Source organism: Chrysemys picta, chromosome 1 (genome assembly GCF_011386835.1).
Source record: "Chrysemys picta bellii isolate R12L10 chromosome 1, ASM1138683v2, whole genome shotgun sequence".
Lineage (NCBI taxonomy): Eukaryota > Metazoa > Chordata > Testudines > Emydidae > Chrysemys > Chrysemys picta.
Window position 1 is genome coordinate 5894003 of NC_088791.1, and position 17967 is coordinate 5911969.

The following is a 17967-nucleotide window of genomic DNA, read 5'->3' on the forward strand; positions in this document are numbered from 1 at the left end:
CCGTGGTTACCACTTTTATTGTCGTGGGCACGGGGGGGGGCGAGGCCTGGCTCAGCCCCCACCACACTAATAAATACACCCGCCCGCGTCCAGCCAAATGGGGCACCGCCCCTGGTGCCTTGCCCCAAGGTCAGGGGGACGGCCAGCCCGTCTGTGCCAGGACTCAGCACCCGTGTGACTGGCTCATGGCACCCGCGGTGCCCCCGGGCACACAACTCAGCCATTGGGTGCTGGGCAGGGTGGATCCAGATGGGGGGACTCCATGCCAGCCTGCGTGCCCAGCAACAATAGTGCCAGGGCACTGTTACCCCAGGGGTCTGCAGGACCCGATGCTGATGGCATGGATGGGACACCGAGGCCCAGGGGGCGTCGGAGATAGAACCCAGGAGACCAGGCTCCCCACTCTGTGCCGCCGGGTTGAGGAGAGGGCCCTGAAGCCATTGCAGTGGGTGTGTGGGGGCCGTGCCCTCCCAGCTTGGCACCCTGCCCCTCCCGTACTACAGCCACCTCCATGGGCACAGAGCACAGCCTGGGTACGATGACGGGGAGGGGGCGCCAGACCTGCCCCACACAGAGCCACTGAGGGGGCAGCAGTGCCTGGCATTTCCTGCCCCTCGAGGCGTCTCTGAGCTTGGCTGGGGCAGCCTGGGGGGGAATCCCAGGGGAAAATGGGGGGACAAGGGGGTGGCAGGCCCTTGCCTCCTCCCCGTGGGTGGGGGGGGTTTATTGGAGGTGCGGGGCTCGCTGCGGGCCCCACACGGGTACTGCAGGGGTCATGTCTAGGGCACCAACTGGGAATGTGGCTGGGCTCGGGGCCATGGTGGAGGGCGTGGGGGTCACAGGGGCGGAGCGAGGGAGGGTGGCCGGGCCCGGGGCCATGGGGGAGGGCGCGGGGGTCCCTCTGGCTGTCGGAGGGAGGGTGGCCGGTCCCGGGGCCCTGGCGGAGGGCGTGGGGGTCCTGGGGGCTGTGGCAGGGAGGGTGGCCGGGCCTGGGGCCATGGCGGAGGGCGTCGGGATCCCAGGGGCAGAGAGAAGGTGGGTGGCCGGGCCCGGGGCCATGGTGGAGGGTGTGGGGGTCCCGGGGGCTATGGCAGGGAGGGTGACCGGGCCTGGGGCCATGGCGAAGGGTGTGGGGGTCCAGGGGCTGTGGCAGGGAGGGTGGCCGGGCCTGGGGCCATGGCGGAGGGTGTGGGGGGTCCCGGGGGCTGTGGCAGGGAGGGTGGCCGGCCTGGGGCCATGGCGGAGGGTGTGGGGGTCCCGGGGGCTGTGGCAGGGAGGGTGGCCGGGCCCGGGGCCATGGCGGAGGGTGTTGGGGTCCCAGGGGCAGAGAGAGGGAGGGTGGCCGGCCCGGGGCCATGGCGGAGGGCGTCGGGGTCCCAGGGGTAGAGAGAGGGAGGGTGGCCGGGCCCGGGGCCATGGCGGATGGCACGGGCGTCCCGGGGGCAGAGAGAGGGAGGGTGGCCGGGCCCGGGGCCATGGTGGAGGGCGTGGGGGTCCCGGGGGCTGTGGCAGGGAGGGTGGCCGGGCCTGGGGCCATGGCGGAGGGTGTGGGGGTCCTGGGGGCTGTGGCAGGGAGGGTGGCCGGGCCTGGGGCCATGGCGGAGAGCGTCGGGGTCACAGGGGCAGAGAGAGGGAGGGTGGCCGGGCCCGGGGCCATGGCGGATGGCATGGGCGTCCCGGGGCAGGGGCTCCGGGGGCTCAGAGGTTGCCGTAGACGACCTGGGGACAGGCCTCAGGCAGGATGCAGTGGGACTCGTGCTCCACCCGCCCGGCGGGGCACTGGCACCCGGGCACGCAGGGCGTGAAGCAGCGCGACTCGATGGCCCCCAGCGGTGCGTCCTTGTTGTAACACGTCTTGGGGCAGGGCGGGCCGCACTCGTCAAACACGTAGCCCCGGTCCTGGGGGCAGCCGACGGCTGCGGGGAGACGGGGGGGTCAGTGCCAGGGCTCGGGGCGGAGGGAGGCAATGCTGGGACCTGCCTATCCCCTCACCCCAGGCTCAGCCCTGAGGGTGAGAAGCCAGAACTGCCCCCGCCGCCATGAGGCCCGCCTGAATTGCCTCAGGGGGGTGGGGCAGTTTCTGTGCCCACATCTGGGCTAGCACAGGGCCTGCCCCCCCAGGTCCTGTCCCCCCCAATGTGAGCCAGCCCAGCGCCTGCCCCCCCACAGGGCTCCCCCACCGATCTGAGCCTGCCAAGGGCCTGTCCCCCAATGTGAGCCAGGCCAGGGCCTGCCCCCAGGTCCTGTTCCCCCCAATCTGAGCCAGCCCAGCGCCTGCCCCCCACAGGGCTCCCCCCCGATCTGAGCCTGCCAAGGGCCTGTCCCCCAATGTGAGCCAGGCCAGGGCCTGCCCCCCACAGGGCTCCCTCCTCCCCCCCGATCTGAGCCAGCCCAGCGCCTGCCCCCCACAGGGCTCCCTCCTCCCCCCCCGATCTGAGCTAGCCCAGGGCCTGGCCCCCAATCTGAACCAGCCCAGGGCCTGCCCCCCAAGGGCTCCCCCCGCTCTGAGCCAGCATGGGTCCTGCCCCCCGACCTGTGGGGGTCAGTGCCGGGCAGGGGCTGCGAGGGTTTGGGGGGAGGATTGGGAAGCGCTGACCCCCCCTCACCGCAGAGCGTGGGCGAGCGCCAGCGCAGAGCCAGCCCGGCCCGGCGGCACAGGGCGGCGTAGGCCTCCAGCGCGTCGCACAGGCACTGGTCGGCGCCGGCCCCGCAGGCGCACAGGTCGTAGACGCAGGCGGCGAAGAAGGGCTCCGGGGGCACCAGGGGGTGGCAGGGCTCGAAGGCCCCCGACTTCAGCACCTTGCAGCGGGCGTTGGCCTCCTTGCGGGCACGGTAGCCGGCCTCCTTGCAGGGATCCACATCCCGCCCGTCGGCACACGGCCCGCCTGTGCCGTTCCCGCTCTGCACCTGCCCCAGAGACGATGTCAGCGCCGGCAGGGGGCAGCGCCCCCAGCACCCTCCCAGCCTGGGCCTGGCAGCCGCCTGGCTCTCTGGGGGACCCAGCAGAGCCCAGGGGCTGCAGGGAGGGAGGGCAGGGGGTGGGGGGCCAGCGCCCCATGGTGGTGCTAGGGGGGCGCAGTCCTGCGGGGATGGGGGGCTCAGCAGGGGGCGCTCTCCCCTGGCAGTCAGTGCTGGCTCCAATGCCCCTATGTGGCACTAGGGGGCGCTGTGCTGCCGGGAGTGGGGGGCTCAGCAGGGAGCGTTCTCCACTGGCAGCCAGTGCTGGCCTCAATGCCCCTATGTGGCGCTAGGGGGCACAGTCCTGTGGGGGTGGGGGGCTCAGCAGGGAGCGCTCTCCCCTGGCAGCCAGTGCTGGCCTCAATGCCCCTATGTGGCGCTAGGGGGCGCAGTCCTGCGGGGGTGGGGGGGCTCGGGAGGGGGCGCTCTCCCCTGGCAGCCAGTGCTGGTTCCAATGCCCCTATGTGGCGCTAGGGGGCGCAGTCCTGCGGGGGTGGGGGGCTCGGGAGGGGGCGCTCTCCCCTGGCAATCAGTGCTGGTTCCAATGCCCCTATGTGGCACTAGGGGGCGCTGTGCTGCAGGGAGTGGGGGGCTCGGGAGGGGGCGCTCTCCCCTGGCAGCCAGTGCTGGTTCCAATGCCCTGGTGTGGCACTGGGGGGCGCTGCAGGGAGCAGGCAAGCGGGGCTGTTAACCCATGTCCTGGCTGTCTCCTCCCTTCTGCCTCGAATCCGCCCTAGTCGGGGGCGCAGCCCTCACTCCAGAGCACCTGGGGGTCATGATGGGCACCCCAGAGGGATGCTGAGAGCTTCCTCCGCCGGCCCGGTCCTGGCTGGCAATGTGGGGGGGAAAGGGAGCTGGGAGGGGGGGGCGATGGGGTAAAGGGAGCTGGGCTGGGGGGTGATATGGGGGGAAGGGAGCCAGGCTGGGGGGCAATGGGAGGGAAGGAAGCCAGGCTGGGGGGGTTTATGGGGGGAAGGGAGCCGGGCTGGGGGGTGTTATGGAGGGAAGGGAACCAGGCCGGGGGGGTCATGGGGGGGCAGGGAGCTGGACTGGGAGGGGTTATGGGGGGAAGGGAGCAGGGCCAGTGGGGCAATGGGGGGGGGAAAGAGCCAGGCTGGGGGGGGTTATAGAGGGAAGGGAGCCGGGCCGGAGGGGGGGCAATGGGGGGGAAGGGAGCTGGGACAGGGGGCGATGGGGGAAGGGAGCCAGGCCAGGGTGGGGGGGCAATGGGGGGTTAGGTAGCAGGGCTGGGGGGAGTATGGGGGGAAGGGAGCAGGGCTGGGGGGGCGATGGGGGGGAAGGGAGCTGGGCTGGGGATGTTATGGGGGGAAGGGATCGAGGCCGGGGGGGGCGATAGGGGGGAAGGGAGCCGGGCTGGGGGGTGATGGGGGGAAAGGATCCAAGCAGGGGTAGGGGAGCAATGGGGGGTTAGGAAGCGGGGCTGGGAAGGTTATGGGGGGAAGGGAGCAGGGCCGGGGGGGACGATGGCGGGGAAGGGAGCTGGGCTGGGGGGGTTATGGGGGGAAGGGAGCTGGGCTGTGGGGTGATGAGGGGAAGGGAGCCGGGCTGGGGGGCAATGGGGGGTTAGAGAGCCGGGCTGGTGGGGGTTATGGGGGGAAGGGAGCAGGGCTGGGGCGGCGTTGGGGGGGGAAGGGAGCCGGGCTGGGGGGGGCAATGGGGGGAAGGAACCAGGCCGGGGGACGTTGGGGGGGGGAAGAGAGCTGGGCTGGGGCGGGGGGTTATGGGGGGAAGGGAGCAGGGCCGGGGGGCAATGGGGAGAAGGGAGCCGGGTTGGGGGGGTAATTGGGGGTTAGAGAGCTGGGCTGCGGGGGGATTATGGGGGGAAGGAAGCCGGGCCGTGGGCGGCCGCAGGACCTGTCTCTCTGCTTCTGGGGCGGCCCTGCCTGGCCCCACTCACCCTCCAGCTGTTGCCGAAGGCGGCCTCGGCGCGGGCCAACTGCCCCGAGCGCAGGCGGGCGTCGTCCTGCGGGTGGCCGTTGAAGTCGCCGCACAGGCCGCACGTGTGCCCCTTGTAGGTGCCGGGCACGCTGACCTCCAGTTGCGAGCGCCCGCTCCACAGGACCTGGGGGGAGAAGGAGATGGGCAGCACCCCGCCATGCGGGGCACAGAGCCCAGCCAGCTGCTGGTCACGTGCCACTCCACCTGCCAGGCCCAGGGCTGGATCGGGCACTGCCAGGAAGGGTCTGCAATACCCGTGTGGCAGCGCCCTCCCGCTGGCACAGCCTGGATTGGGGGCCCGGCGACGGCACCCCAGTGGGCAGCAGCAGGTAGGGGACCCCCACGCCCGGCCGTTACCTTCACCCCGATGTTGGTGTTGAGCAGGACGGTGTTGGTTTGGCGCTCGACGTAGAGGTGGGGCTCCTTGAGGAAGGGCAGGGCCACCACCTGGCCGTCCACCTGGGAGGGGCGAGCAGGGCCTCAGCGGGCACCACAGGACACCGGGGTCCCACCTGTGCAGCCTGGCTCCCTCCTGCCTCTAGGTGACCTCCCGTAACCGCACCAGGGCCCCGCCCCGCCCAGCACGGGCTCCGGGCAATCTCCCTGGCCCCACCCCGCCCAGCATGGGCTCCAGGCGACCTCCCCGTAACCGCACCAGGACCCCGCCCAGCCCAGCATGGGCTCCCGGCGACCTCCCCGTAACCACACCAGGGCCCCGCCCCACCAGCACGGGCTCCAGGCGACCTCCCCGTAACCGCACCAGGGCCCCGCCCCGCCAGCACGGGCTCCAGGCGACCTCCCCGTAACCGCACCAGGGCCCCGCCCAGCCCAGCACGGGCTCCCGGCGACCTCCCTGTAACCACACTAGGCCCTGCCCCGCCCAGCACGGGCTCCAGACCCGGCTCCACCCCAGGCAGTGGCGGGCAGAGGTTTGGGGTGCAGTGGGTGTCCGGCCCGGCAGCATTGCCCATCTCACCCTGACCAGCCAGTCCTGCAGCAGCTGCACCACGACGTCCCCGACTCGCACTGTCACCTCCTTGGTCCAGGCCACGCCCGGGCGACCCCTGTCGTCATTGGTCACGTGGATGCTGCGGGCAGGAGACGGGCCCAGGGTCAGTAGGCCAGGGTGTGAGAGGGGGGGCTTTCCTCAGTCGGCTAGGGTCAGAGCTGGGAACAGAATCCAGGAGTCCAGGCTCCAAACCTCCAATCACTAGACCCCACTCCCCTCCCAGGGCTGGGGATAGAACCCAGGAGTCCTGGCCCCCAGCCCCCTGCTCTAACCACTAGCCCCCACTCCCCTCCCAGAACTGGGGATAGGACCCAGGAGTCCTGGCCCCCAGCCCCCTGTTCTAACCACTAGGCACCACTCCCTTCCCAGGTCTGGGGATAGAACCCAGGAGTCCTGGATCCCAGCCCCCTGGTCTAACCCACTAACCCCCACTCCCAATAAAACCCAGGAGTCCTGGACCCCAGCCTCCTGCTCTAACCACCAGCCCCCACTCCCTCCCAGAGCAGGGACAGAACCCAGGAGTCCTGGCGCCCAGCCCCCTGCTCTAACCACTAGCCCCCACTCCCCTCCCAGAGCTCGGACAGAACCCAGGAGTCCTGGCCCTGGCCCCCAGCTCTCACCACTAGGCAGCCTTTCCCTTCCCCCCAGGCGCCTGGCCCGGGGCTGTTGCCCAGGTCAGCCACGCCCCCTCTCACCTGAAGTCCCCCCCCTGGCAGTCCTGGGCCAGGACGTAGGTGCAGGTGCCCTGGAAGTGCAGTAGCCGCCCGTCGAAGGTGCGGTAGTGCGGGTCGCCGAAGGCCAGGCAGGTGGCGGGGCGGGGCAGGCAGTGAGGGCAGCACATGCCTGGCGTTAGCGCGGGCGTCTCATCCTGGGCGCACAGGGGCCGTTACGGGGATGCGGGTGCCAGCCTCTGCCCCCTCCTGTCCCTGTAATGCCCACGGCTGGCTGCCACTCTCCCATCCCCCTCCCGGCCCCGTGACGCCTGCCGCTGGCTTCCACCCTTCCCACCGCCTCCCACCCTGGCTGCCACCCCCCGGCACGGCTATGGGACCCCTCACGGGGTAATGGGGTGGGCAGTGGGACACCACTCACACCCCAGTGGCCAAGGCAAGTCCTCACTGGGGCCCCTGACGCGCCCCCCATGGGCTGGAGGGGAAGGCCAGCCAAGGAGCTCGACCAGCGGGGAGAGGGAGGGGAGGGTCTAGCCGGGCCCCGGCCCGAGCGCCCCACTCACCGCGGCGCAGGCGGGCGGGGGGCAGCGCTGGCTCCGGCAGTGCACCTCCCCAGAGACGCAGGTGCAGGCGGTGCAGGTGTCCACCTGCCAGTGCTCGCTGGCCTGGTATTGCTGGCCCTGGTAGGAGCAGGAGCCGTCCGGGTCTGGGGGCAGAGCATGGAGGCAGCGTTGTGGGGCCCCCCCAGGTCCAGAAGACAGCGGCCTGGGGGCAGCGCCGGGTCCTGACAAGGTGGCAGCACTGGCATGGCGCAGGCAGGGGCACCAGGTCTGGCCCGCCCAGTGAGGGGCCGGTGTGTGAACGCAGAAGGCAGCGTGGCTGGTGATTCAAGCAGGGCACACCATGGGAGCCAGGACTCCTGGTCCTACTCCCAGCACTGACCCCTTCCCCTGCTCTGTGCCTCAGTTTCCCCATCTGGGGTGTAGGGCTGACACTGGTCAGCCGCAGCACAGAGGCTGTAGGGTGACCAGGCAGCAAGTGTGAAAAATCGGGACGGGGTGGGGGGTAATAGGAGCCCATATAAGAAAAAGACCCAAAAATTGGGACTGTCCCTGTAAAATCAGGACATCTGGTCACCTAAGAGGCTATGATGTTAACCCCGCTCAGACTGGCACCAACGAAGCCGAAGGCGCCATCTGTGCACAGCCCCTCTAACCTCTTCCGTGCTGCCCTCCGGGATCTGCCAGCGAGGGGCTGGCACCGTACTGGGCACCCCCCCCACCCCTAGGGAGCCTGGCATTGTGGAGTCACTGGCCTGGCACCCCTCCTCTCCTGGGATGTGGGCCCTGCACCTGGCTAGCCCACCAAGAGCAGCTCCTACCTTGGCACTTGTAGCAGCAGGAGCCGGGCATCTGCACCTTCCGCAGGCCGCCCTGGCACTCCACGGGTTCGCACTCTGCGATGTGGCACTCCACATGGCCCCGCTGCACGGCAGAGACACCAGAGAGGAGTGGGCACCCAGGCCCTCGGGCAGGGCACCTGGCAGCCCTCTGCCCCTCTCCACCCCGGCCAGGCACCCCCACGGCGCAGAGGGCACGGTAGCCAGTCTGCAGAGGGCACGCCTGCTGCGGGGGGGGCTGCTCCATCCTTTCCACACTGAGAGCCCTGCCCTCTGCCCCCCAAACACACCCATTGGCCTTGCAGGCACACAGGCGGGCACGCCCCTCGCCAGTTCAGTACCCCACCCCCGCTGGCCGGGAGGGGGCAGCCCAAGCAAGGTTCCACATGGCCTGTCTGGGAATCCCTGCCACAGAGCCAGGACTCCTGGGTTCCCCTCCAGGCCTTGCCGCGGGACCCAGGCGCAGCCCCTCCCTGCTTGGCGCCTGGGGAATCGCTGGCTGGAGGGAGAGGGGTAGGGACACAGATACACCAGGCTGGGGGCGGGAAGGGAGCCCCCAGGGCACAGACGCACCGGGTGGCGGGGGGATGCCTCAGGGCACAGACGCACGGGGTGGGGGGAGGGGATGCCCTAGGGCACAGACGTACCGGGTGAGGGGGGGATGCCCCAGGGTACAGACGTACTGGGTGGGGGGGGGGATGCCCCAGGGCACAGACGTACTGGGTGGGGCGGGGAGGGGATGCCCCAGGGCACAGACGCACTGGGCTTGGGTGGGGGGGAGGGGTGTGACGTTATTGACATAAACTGGGACCGTATAGATCATTGTTGCAACCAAGGTCTGTAGTGGCACGCAAATCTTGTATAAAGGGGGTCAAATGGGGTGTCTAGGACAAGGTTATGGTTTACTGGTTATGATTATGCTGTCTATATGTGTGTATCACTTTTGTAGTCGAAGTTATGAATATTGGCTCTATACTGTCTGTATGGCAAACTTATGCTATGCTTCTGGGTGACATCCCAGACAAGCTGAGATTAGCTCTGCCTAGCCTGCTTGATGGCCCATTAAGGACCATCAGCTATACAATGGACCCATTGAGAGAAGGCAGATACGCCTTGTAACTCAGCAAAGTATGCAGGGACTGGCCCATGTGACTCCAGACTCCATGTTGCTGTAATTTTCCACAGTAAGAACAAAGAGATGTTCTTACACCTGGAAAAGACTATATAAGGCTGATGCCTCATATCTATCTGGTCTTCAATCCTGCTTCATACCTCTGGAGGAACTTTGCTACAAGCTGAAGCTTTGAACAAAGGACTGAGGACCCATCCCAGCGGGGGATGTATTCCAGAGACTTGATTTGAACCTGCAGTTTATTCCATCGCTGCTGCAAGCCTGAACCAAGAACTTTGCCATTACTGTATGTAATTGATTCCATTTAACCAATTCTAACTCTCATCTCTATCTTTTTCCTTTTATGAATAAACCTTTAGATTTTAGATTCTAAAGGATTGGCAACAGCGTGATTTGTGGGTAAGATCTGATTTGTATATTGACCTGGGTCTGGGGCTTGGTCCTTTGGGATCAGGAGAACCTTTTTCTTTTACTGGGGTATTGGTTTTCATAACCATTTGTCCCCATAACGAGTGGTACTGGTGGTAATACTGGGAAACTGGAGTGTCTAAGGAGATTGCTTGTGAGACTTGCAGTTAGCCAGTGGGGTGAGACTGAAGTCCTCTTAGTCTGGCTGGTTTGGTTTGCCTTAGAGGTGGAAAAACCCCCAGCCTTGGGCTGTAACTGCCCTATTTGAGCAATTTGTCCTGAGTTGGCACTCTCAGTTGGGTTCCGCCAGAACAGCATTGTCACAAGGGGATGCCCTAGGGCACAGACGTACCGGGTGGGGGGGAGAGGATGCCCTAGGGCACAGACGTACCGGGTGGGGGGGAGAGGATGCCCCAGGGCACAGACGCACCGGGTGGGGGGGGGATGCCTCAGGGCACAGACGCACCGGGTGGGGAGGGGATGCCCCAGGGCACAGATGCACCTGGTGGGGGGGGGGGAGGGATGCCCTAGGGCACAGACGTACCGGGTTGGGGGGAGGGGATGCCCTAGGGCACAGACATACCGGGTGGGGGGGAGGGGATGCCCTAGGGCACAGACGCACCGGGTGGGGAGGGGATGCCCCAGGGCACAGATGCACCTGGTGGGGGGGGGAGGGATGCCCTAGGGCACAGACGTACCGGGTCGGGGGGAGGGGATGCCCCCGGGCACAGACACACTGGGCTGGGGTGGGGGCTGCCCCCGCTGGGCCATGCTGAGTCTTACATTACAGGTGCAGCTGACGCAGTCGCCCTCGCTGTCCGTCCAGCTCTCACCGTCCGACACCCGGCGCCCTCCAGTCTCTATCACGCACTCTGCAAGGGGGGGGGGTCAGCCGCTGCCCCCAGACCCACGGGGACGGGCACTGGGAACTGCGTGGGCAGACAGTCGCCCAATGACAGAGCAGGACGGTTCCCGGGGGGGCACATGATGGGATGGGGCGGGATTCTCACACAGTCAGTCCTGTGCTGACTGGTACATAGCCATCACTAGGCTTCAGAGTTACCAGCCCTGGGCTGGGCGGGGCTCAGAGCTAGTGCTGCGCTGTCTGTCTGCAGGGACGGGTGCCTGGACAGACAGACCTGGGGGAAGCTAACCCAGCGTCACTGCCTCGGGGTCCCCCTTGTCCGCTTGGCCTCTGCTGTCCCATTAGGGGCAGCTGCCTTGTGGCCAGCTCCAAGCACCCCAGCCACAGGGCTCCGTGCCAGCTGGGAAGGGGGGAGTTGATGCCTGGAACGCAGGGATCCCCAGATCCCAGCCCCCCACTTCTTGCTGCCATGCTGCTCCCCCTCCCCCCCACAACGAAATGTGCACCGAGGTGCCCATCGGCAAGGCCTCTGGGCGTGAGCGGGCGCTGGCCATACGTCACCGTCGCAGACGGGGCAGCAGGTGCCCTGGGGGGTGAACTGCTCGGCAAGGGGGCAGCTGAGCTGCGGACAGCCCTGGCGCACACACACCCAGGTGAGATCCTGCAATGAGAAGAGCGGGGGCCGGGATTCAGCCATGGCACAGGTGCCAACCCGTGACGGGGCCGCGGCATGGACACACACACACACACACACACACGGGACGGGGCCGCGGCATGGACACACGCACACACACACACACACACACACACATGGGATGGGGCCACGGCACCCCCTGCACACACACACACGGGACGGGGCCGCGGCATGGGCACACACACCCAGGATGGGGCCACGGCACCCCCTGCACACACACACACGGGACGGGGCCGCGGCATGGGCACACACACCTGGGACGGGGCCACAGCACACACACACACACACACACACACAAACACACACACACACACCCGGGACGGGGACGGGGCACCCCCTGAACACACACACACACACACACGCATGGGACGGGGCCACGGCACCCCCTGCACACACACACACACGCATGGGACGGGGCCACGGCACCCCCTGCACACACACACACACACACACACACGCATGGGACGGGGCCACGGCACCCCCTGCACACACACACACACACACACACACACACACACACACGTGACAGGGACGGGGCACCCCCTGCACACACACACACACACACACACACACGCATGGGACGGGGCCACGGCATGGGCACACACACCTGGGACGGGGCCACAGCACACACACCCCCGGGACGGGGACGGGGCACCCCCTGCACACACACACACACACGTGACAGGGACGGGGCACCCCCTGCACACACACACACACACACACACACACGCATGGGACGGGGCCACGGCACCCCCTGCACACACACACACACACGCATGGGACGGGGCCACGGCACCCCCTGCACACACACACACACACGCATGGGACGGGGCCACGGCACCCCCTGCACACACACACACACACACACACACACACACACACACACACACACACACACGCATGGGACGGGGCCACGGCACCCCCTGCACACACACACACAGAAGTGCAGAAGTTGCTGCACGGAGAGCCCAGTGGAGCAATCGGGACGCGAAGGGCTGAGGGCAGGCGCCGGCCTGGGGGTCTGATCACACAGCAGGGCCACGCTCAGCTGAGCCAGGCGCCAAGGCAGCCGTGCCCGGCAGAGGGACAGAGCCGGCCCCGGGCCACGTACCTTGCACTGGCAGGTGTAACAGGGGTCGTCGGCCACCTGGAGCTCGTTCCCGGCCAGCTCCGCCGTGCAGTTACTCAAGGCCTCTGCAAGTCACAAAGGCAGCGGAGTGAGGGACCGGGCGAGGGGCTGGGGCACCAGAGCCAGCCCCACGCTGCCCTGCCCTGCTGGAGGGAGCCAGGGCCAGACACCTGTGTGACGGGAAACAGCCCAGCCCAGCCTCACCCAGCAGGGGGCGCTGTGGGGACGGGCTCTGGCCGTGGGGGGAGCTCCTGGCGACTCCAGCCCCGGTTTGGCCCAGCAGGGGGCGCTGTGGGGAGCACTGTGGGGGCACTCCCAGTGACTTCAGCCCCGGCCTCGCCCAGCAGGGGGCGCTGTGGGGAGGGGCTCTGGCCGTGGGGGGAGCTCCTGGCAACTCCAGCCCTGGTTTGGCCCAGTAGGGGGCACTACAGGGAGCAGGCGCTGGCCATGGGGGAGCTTCCAGCTGCTCCAGCCCCGGTCTCGCCCAGCAGGGGGCACTGTGGGGAGCACCGTGGGGGCACTGGCTGTGGGGGCACTCCCAGTGACTTCAGCCCCGGCCTCGCCCAGCAGGGGGCTCTGTGGGGAGCACCGTGGGGGCACTGGCCGTGGGGGCACTCCCAGTGACTTCAGCCCCGGCTTCGCCCAGCAGGGGGCGCTGTGGGGAGCACCGTGGGGGCACTGGCCGTGGGGGCATTCCCAGTGACTTCAGCCCCGGCCTCGCCCAGCAGGGGGCTCTGTGGGGAGCACCGTGGGGGCACTGGCCGTGGGGGCACTCCCAGTGACTTCAGCCCCGGCCTCGCCCAGCAGGGGGCGCTGTGGGAAGCACCGTGGGGGCACTGGCCGTGGGGGCACTCCCAGTGACTTCAGCCCCGGCCTCGCCCAGCAGGGGGCGCTGTGGGGAGCACCGTGGGGGCACTGGCTGTGGGGGCACTCCTGATGTCTGCAGCCTGGCCTAGCCCAGCAGGGGGCGCTGTGGGGAGCACTGTGGGGGCACTGGCTGTGGGGGCACTCCCAGTGACTTCAGCCCCAGCCTCGCCCAGCAGGGGGCGCTGTGGGGAGCACCGTGGGGCACTGGCCGTGGGTCTCGCCCAGCAGGGGACGCTGTGGGGAGCACCGTGGGGGCACTGGCTGTGGGGGCACTCCCAGTGACTTCAGTCCCGGCCTCGCCCAGCAGGGGGCGCTGTGGGGAGCGGGGTAGGAGCGCTGGCTGTGGGGGCACTCCTGATGCCTGCAGCCTGGCCTAGCCCAGCAGGGGGGCTGTGGGGAGCACAGTGGGGGCACTGGCTGTGGGGGGAGTTCCTGGAGACTCCAGCCCGGCCTCGCCCAGCAGGGGGCACTGTGGGGTGCGGGGGTAGGCACGGGGCGTTCCAGAGCAATGCCCGCCCTGTGCCATGCCCTGGCTGAGCAGCCCTGGCGCGTGCCCGCAGGGTACTCACGGGCACAGGTGGGGCAGCAGTGGTGCGGCCCGGGCGGCTGGATCTGGCTCCTGGGGCAGCCCACCAGGCTGGGGCACTGTCTGCGGTAGCAGCGTACGTGCAGCCCCCCGGCCGCCAGCAGCTGGAACGAAAGGCAGAGGCCAGGCTGGTTACTGTCCTGCCCCCCACCCCCAGCACAGACCCTGCCAGCCCAGTCGGAATAACCCCCCCAAAAGCCTCCAGACGGGAGAGCAGCCCCCCAAAGCCGCGGCACCCCAGGGCGAGTGTACAGTGTGGGAGGCCTGGGGGAGCCCCCAGCCTGGGAGGAGGGGACAGAACAGTGTTTGCCCCCTGCTCCCTTACCTCACAGGTGCAGATCTCGCAGGGGTCCAGCGACGGCTGGAAGCTCTCCCCGGGGCTGTACGGCCGGCCCTCGAACACGCAGTCTGGGGAGAGAACCTGCTCAGCGCAGTGGGGGGAGTCCCCATTCCTCTCCCACAGCCGGGGACAGAACCCAGGAGTCCTGGCTCCCAGCCCTGCCCCACTCTAACCACTAAATCCCACTCCCCTCCCAGAGCTGGGGACAGAACCCAGGAGTCCCGGCTCCCAGCCCTGCCCCACTCTAACCACTAAACCCCACTCCTTTCCCAGAGCCAGGGACAGAACCCAGGAGTCCTGGCTCCCAGCCCTGCCCCACTCTAACCACTAAATCCCACTCCCCTCCCAGAGCCAGGGACAGAACCCAGGAGTCCTGGCTCCCAGCCCTGCCCCACTAACCACCAGACCCCACTCCCCTCCCAGAGCCGGGGACAGAACCCAGGAGTCCTGGCTCCCAGCCCTGCCCCACTCTAACCACTAAACCCCACTCCCCTCTCAGAGCTGGAGACAGAACCCAGGAGTCCTGGCTCTCAGATCAGCCACTAGTCAAAGAAACAGTAAATGTGGAATCACTGTTGATAACGCCTGCGGCTGGGGGGCGGGGAGGTTAATAATGCTGAGGAGGGGCCGTCCCATGGTGCCATCTGCCTCGCCTGGCCCGTTCAAACAAAATGGGTCAATGCAGCCAAATGCAAAGTCCCCCGTGCAGGACCGAGAGGCGCAGGCCGCACAGAGCGGGGCCTGTACCCCGCAGAGCGGAGACGCTGGGCGGGATCCAGGGCTCACGTCGATAAGCGACTCCACACGCCCAGCGCCAGGCTGTGATTCTCGGGCGCACACACAGGGCCACCGGGCGTGAGGACGTCCCTGGGGCACGAACGTGTGCACAGCCGGACACGCCCAGCAGAGCTCCGCCCCCTGGGGCCTGTCTGGGAGGCTGTGATGTTATTGATATAATCTGGGACCATATACATCATTGTTGCAACCAAGGTCCTGTAGTGGCACCCAAATCTTGTATAAAGGGGGTCAAATGGGGTGTCTAAGACAAGGTTATGGTTTACTGGTTATGATTATGCTGTCTATATGTGTGTATCAATTTTGTAGTTGAAGTTATGAATATTGGCTCTATACTGTCTGTATTTCAAACTTATGCTATGCTGCTGGGTGACATCCCAGACAAGCTGAGATTAGCTCTGCCTAGCCTGCTTGATGGCCCATTAAGGACCATCAGCTATACAATGGACTCATTGAGAGAAGGCAAATATGCCTTGAGACTCAGCAAAGTTTGCAGGGCCTTGCCCATGTGACTCCAGACTCCATTTTGCTGTAATTTTCCACAGTAAGAACAAAGAGATGTTCTTACACCTGGAAAAGACCATAAAAGGCTGATGCCTGATCTCCATCTTGTCTTCAATCCTGCTTCTTACCTCTGGAGGGACTTTGCTATAAACTGAAGTTCTGAACAAAGGACTGAATGACCCATCCCAGCGGGGGATGTATTCCAGAGACTTGATTTGAACCTGCAGTTTATTCTATCGCTGCTGCAAGCCTGAACCAAGACTTTGCCATTACTGTATGGAATTGATTCCATTTAACCAATTCTAGCTCTCATCTCTATCTTTTTCCTTTTATGAATAAACCTTTAGATTTTAGATTCTAAAGGATTGGCAACAGCGTGATTTGTGGGTAAGATCTGATTTGTATATTGACCTGGGTCTGGGGCTTGGTCCTTTGGGATCAGGAGAACCTTTTTCTTTTACTGGGGTATTGGTTTTCATAACCATTTGTCCCCATAACGAGTGGTACTGGTGGTAATACTGGGAAACTGGAGTGTCTAAGGAGATTGCTTGTGAGACTTGCGGTTAGCCAGTGGGGTGAGACTGAAGTCCTCTTAGTCTGGCTGGTTTGGTTTGCCTGAGAGGTGGAAAAACCCCAGCCTTGGGCTGTAACTGCCCTATTTGAGCAATTTGTCCTGAGTTGGCACTCTCAGTTGGGTTCCGCCAGAACCGCATTGTCACAGAGGCGCTTTGGCCGCAGGTCTCTGGGTTTGATATGGGGGTAACAGGGACAGCTCTCTGGCCTGTGCCAGGCGGGGGGGGGGGGGAGAGGGGGGTGTCAGACAGTCCTGTCCAGCCTTTGACTCTACGACCCCACGGCTCCAGCCCGTGCCCTCTTCTGCAGCAGCTGTCCACCTCTGAGCCCCTGTGCCCCCTCCCCGTCCCTGTGTGGGCCTGGCAGAGCCGCGCCCGCCCTCGCACCTGCACACAGTGGGCAGCATTCCCCGGGCACCTGGACGGGGCGGAGGCAGGAGCCGAGGCAGCGGATCTGGGCGCAGGTGGCGATGCCGTGGGTGCACAGGCAGGACACGCAGGGGGAGGAGAACCAGCTGGTGCCGTTGGCGTGCTCCTGCCCGTCGTACATGCAGCCTGCGGGCACCGGGAGAGCAGCCGGTCAGACTCACGCCAATGTCACGCCTGTGCACTCTGCACAGGAGCATCAGGCCGATATAGACCAATGGGCGCCCACTGTCCCACGTCAGAGCCTGCAGCGGCCTGCCCGGGGGGGCACTATCGGCCCAATATGGACCAACAGAAGTCGCCGACTCCCCATGCTAAAGAATCATTATTGACTGATAGGGACCGATGTTTGGGGCAGAGTTATGTAGATGGCCCGCCTCTCTTAAAGGGATAGGCCCGCCACCCCCGGGGGGACATTGGGCGGGCAGCGGCCGGAGCATGTGGTACCTTTGCAGCGGGGGCAGCAGTCCCCGGGCTCTATCACTTGGTGGGTGCACGTCAGCGGGGGGCACGGGGCCTTCACGCAGAGCACGTCCCCGCCCTGAGAGGGGAAAGGCAAAGCCGTCAGCGTGGGGGGAGCCCCCGGCCTGGGATACCCCCCCTCCACCCGGAGGCAACCCGTCCGGAGCACGAACGGGGGCTGAAGATCGGGGCTGGAGAATAGGTCGATGGAGCTCTTGCCCCAGCTGGGGGTGCTGGTGCCCAGGGTCGAATGGCGAACGCTCTTCGTCTGGACCGTGTCTTCGCTGACCAGCGGCGTTTGGGCAGAACATTTGCACCAAGTCCCCGGTGGCTGCCACCTAGTGCAAAACATCCAGCAAACCCACCCCAGCCGGGGGGCCTGTCGCCGGGCCTGGGACAGTGCCGCTTGGGGGGCTTGGACAAACACCTGCAAAACAATCAAATCCTGGGACCCACACGACCAGGCGGGGCCAGTACAGCCGGGTCCAACCTGCCTCCCCGGGCACACTGTGACCCACACATGTAACCCACACTGTGACCTACACACGCCCAGGCGGGGTCAGTACCCCCGGGGCACAGCGAAGGGGCCGTGGGGGGCTCTCCCATGAGGGAAGAACCAGCCGGTGCTCATGGGCATTGCACACACAGTCCCCGCCCCAGCCCCCCAGGAACCTGGTGGCCTCAGCCCATGTGGCGTTAGTGCCCAGCTCCCTGGAGCCTTGGAACGGCTGGCTGGCCCCCGCCCGCGGCTCTCGCTGCCCTCCCAGTCTGTGCCCCAGAGATGGGCGTGGTGCTGGGGGGGGTCTGGCTGACACGCCCACCCTGACCTGGGCAAGGAACGCCCGGCACTGAGCCAGCCGGGCACCAATGCCCCGAGCCAGCCTGCTGAGCCGGGGTGGGGGGCGGGGGGAGACAGGAGCCATGCTCGGGTCCCAGCCCTGGGCACTACTTCAGCCTGTACCTCGTTCTGTGGGTGCGGGGGGGGGGGAGCTGGGGCACCAGCGGAGCTGGGGGCGGTGCAGCCAGGTAGGGGGCAACGAGGCCAGGAGAGTGGGCAAGTAGGGGGTGGTGCAGCCAGGGGAGGGGTGGGGGGTAGGTTGGGGGGCTGCAGGGGGAGCCGGCTAGTCTTGGCAGCTAATCTTGGGGCATGGGGGGGCTGGGGGATGAAGGCAGCCCAGCTGCCCCCCCAGG

General features: G+C 66.7%; 1 protein-coding gene across 10 annotated transcripts in view; it reads right to left on the bottom strand.

The window, feature by feature from the left end:
* KCP (kielin cysteine rich BMP regulator) overlaps window positions 1-17967 on the bottom strand; it is a 50162-nt gene continuing 32195 nt past the window's right edge. For 2 of the 10 annotated variants that reach the window (XM_065551941.1, XM_065551906.1), the window contains 15 exons: window positions 16762-16855; window positions 16276-16443; window positions 14003-14085; window positions 13661-13781; window positions 12207-12289; window positions 10963-11062; window positions 10320-10408; window positions 7979-8081; window positions 7161-7303; window positions 6622-6794; window positions 5894-6005; window positions 5275-5376; window positions 4877-5041; window positions 2607-2907; window positions 1-1916 (listed from right to left, as the gene is read on the bottom strand). In XM_065551941.1, the coding sequence (XP_065408013.1) occupies window positions 1699-1916; window positions 2607-2907; window positions 4877-5041; window positions 5275-5376; window positions 5894-6005; window positions 6622-6794; window positions 7161-7303; window positions 7979-8081; window positions 10320-10408; window positions 10963-11062; window positions 12207-12289; window positions 13661-13781; window positions 14003-14085; window positions 16276-16443; window positions 16762-16855 (2055 nt within the window). In that variant the 3' untranslated portion in view covers window positions 1-1698. Of the gene's footprint in view, window positions 1917-2606; window positions 2908-4876; window positions 5042-5274; window positions 5377-5893; window positions 6006-6621; window positions 6795-7160; window positions 7304-7978; window positions 8082-10234; window positions 10409-10962; window positions 11063-12206; window positions 12290-13660; window positions 13782-14002; window positions 14086-16275; window positions 16444-16761; window positions 16856-17967 lie in introns of those variants that run through there. The other 8 variants (XM_065551915.1, XM_065551937.1, XM_065551926.1 and 5 more) reach the window with 8 other exon arrangements.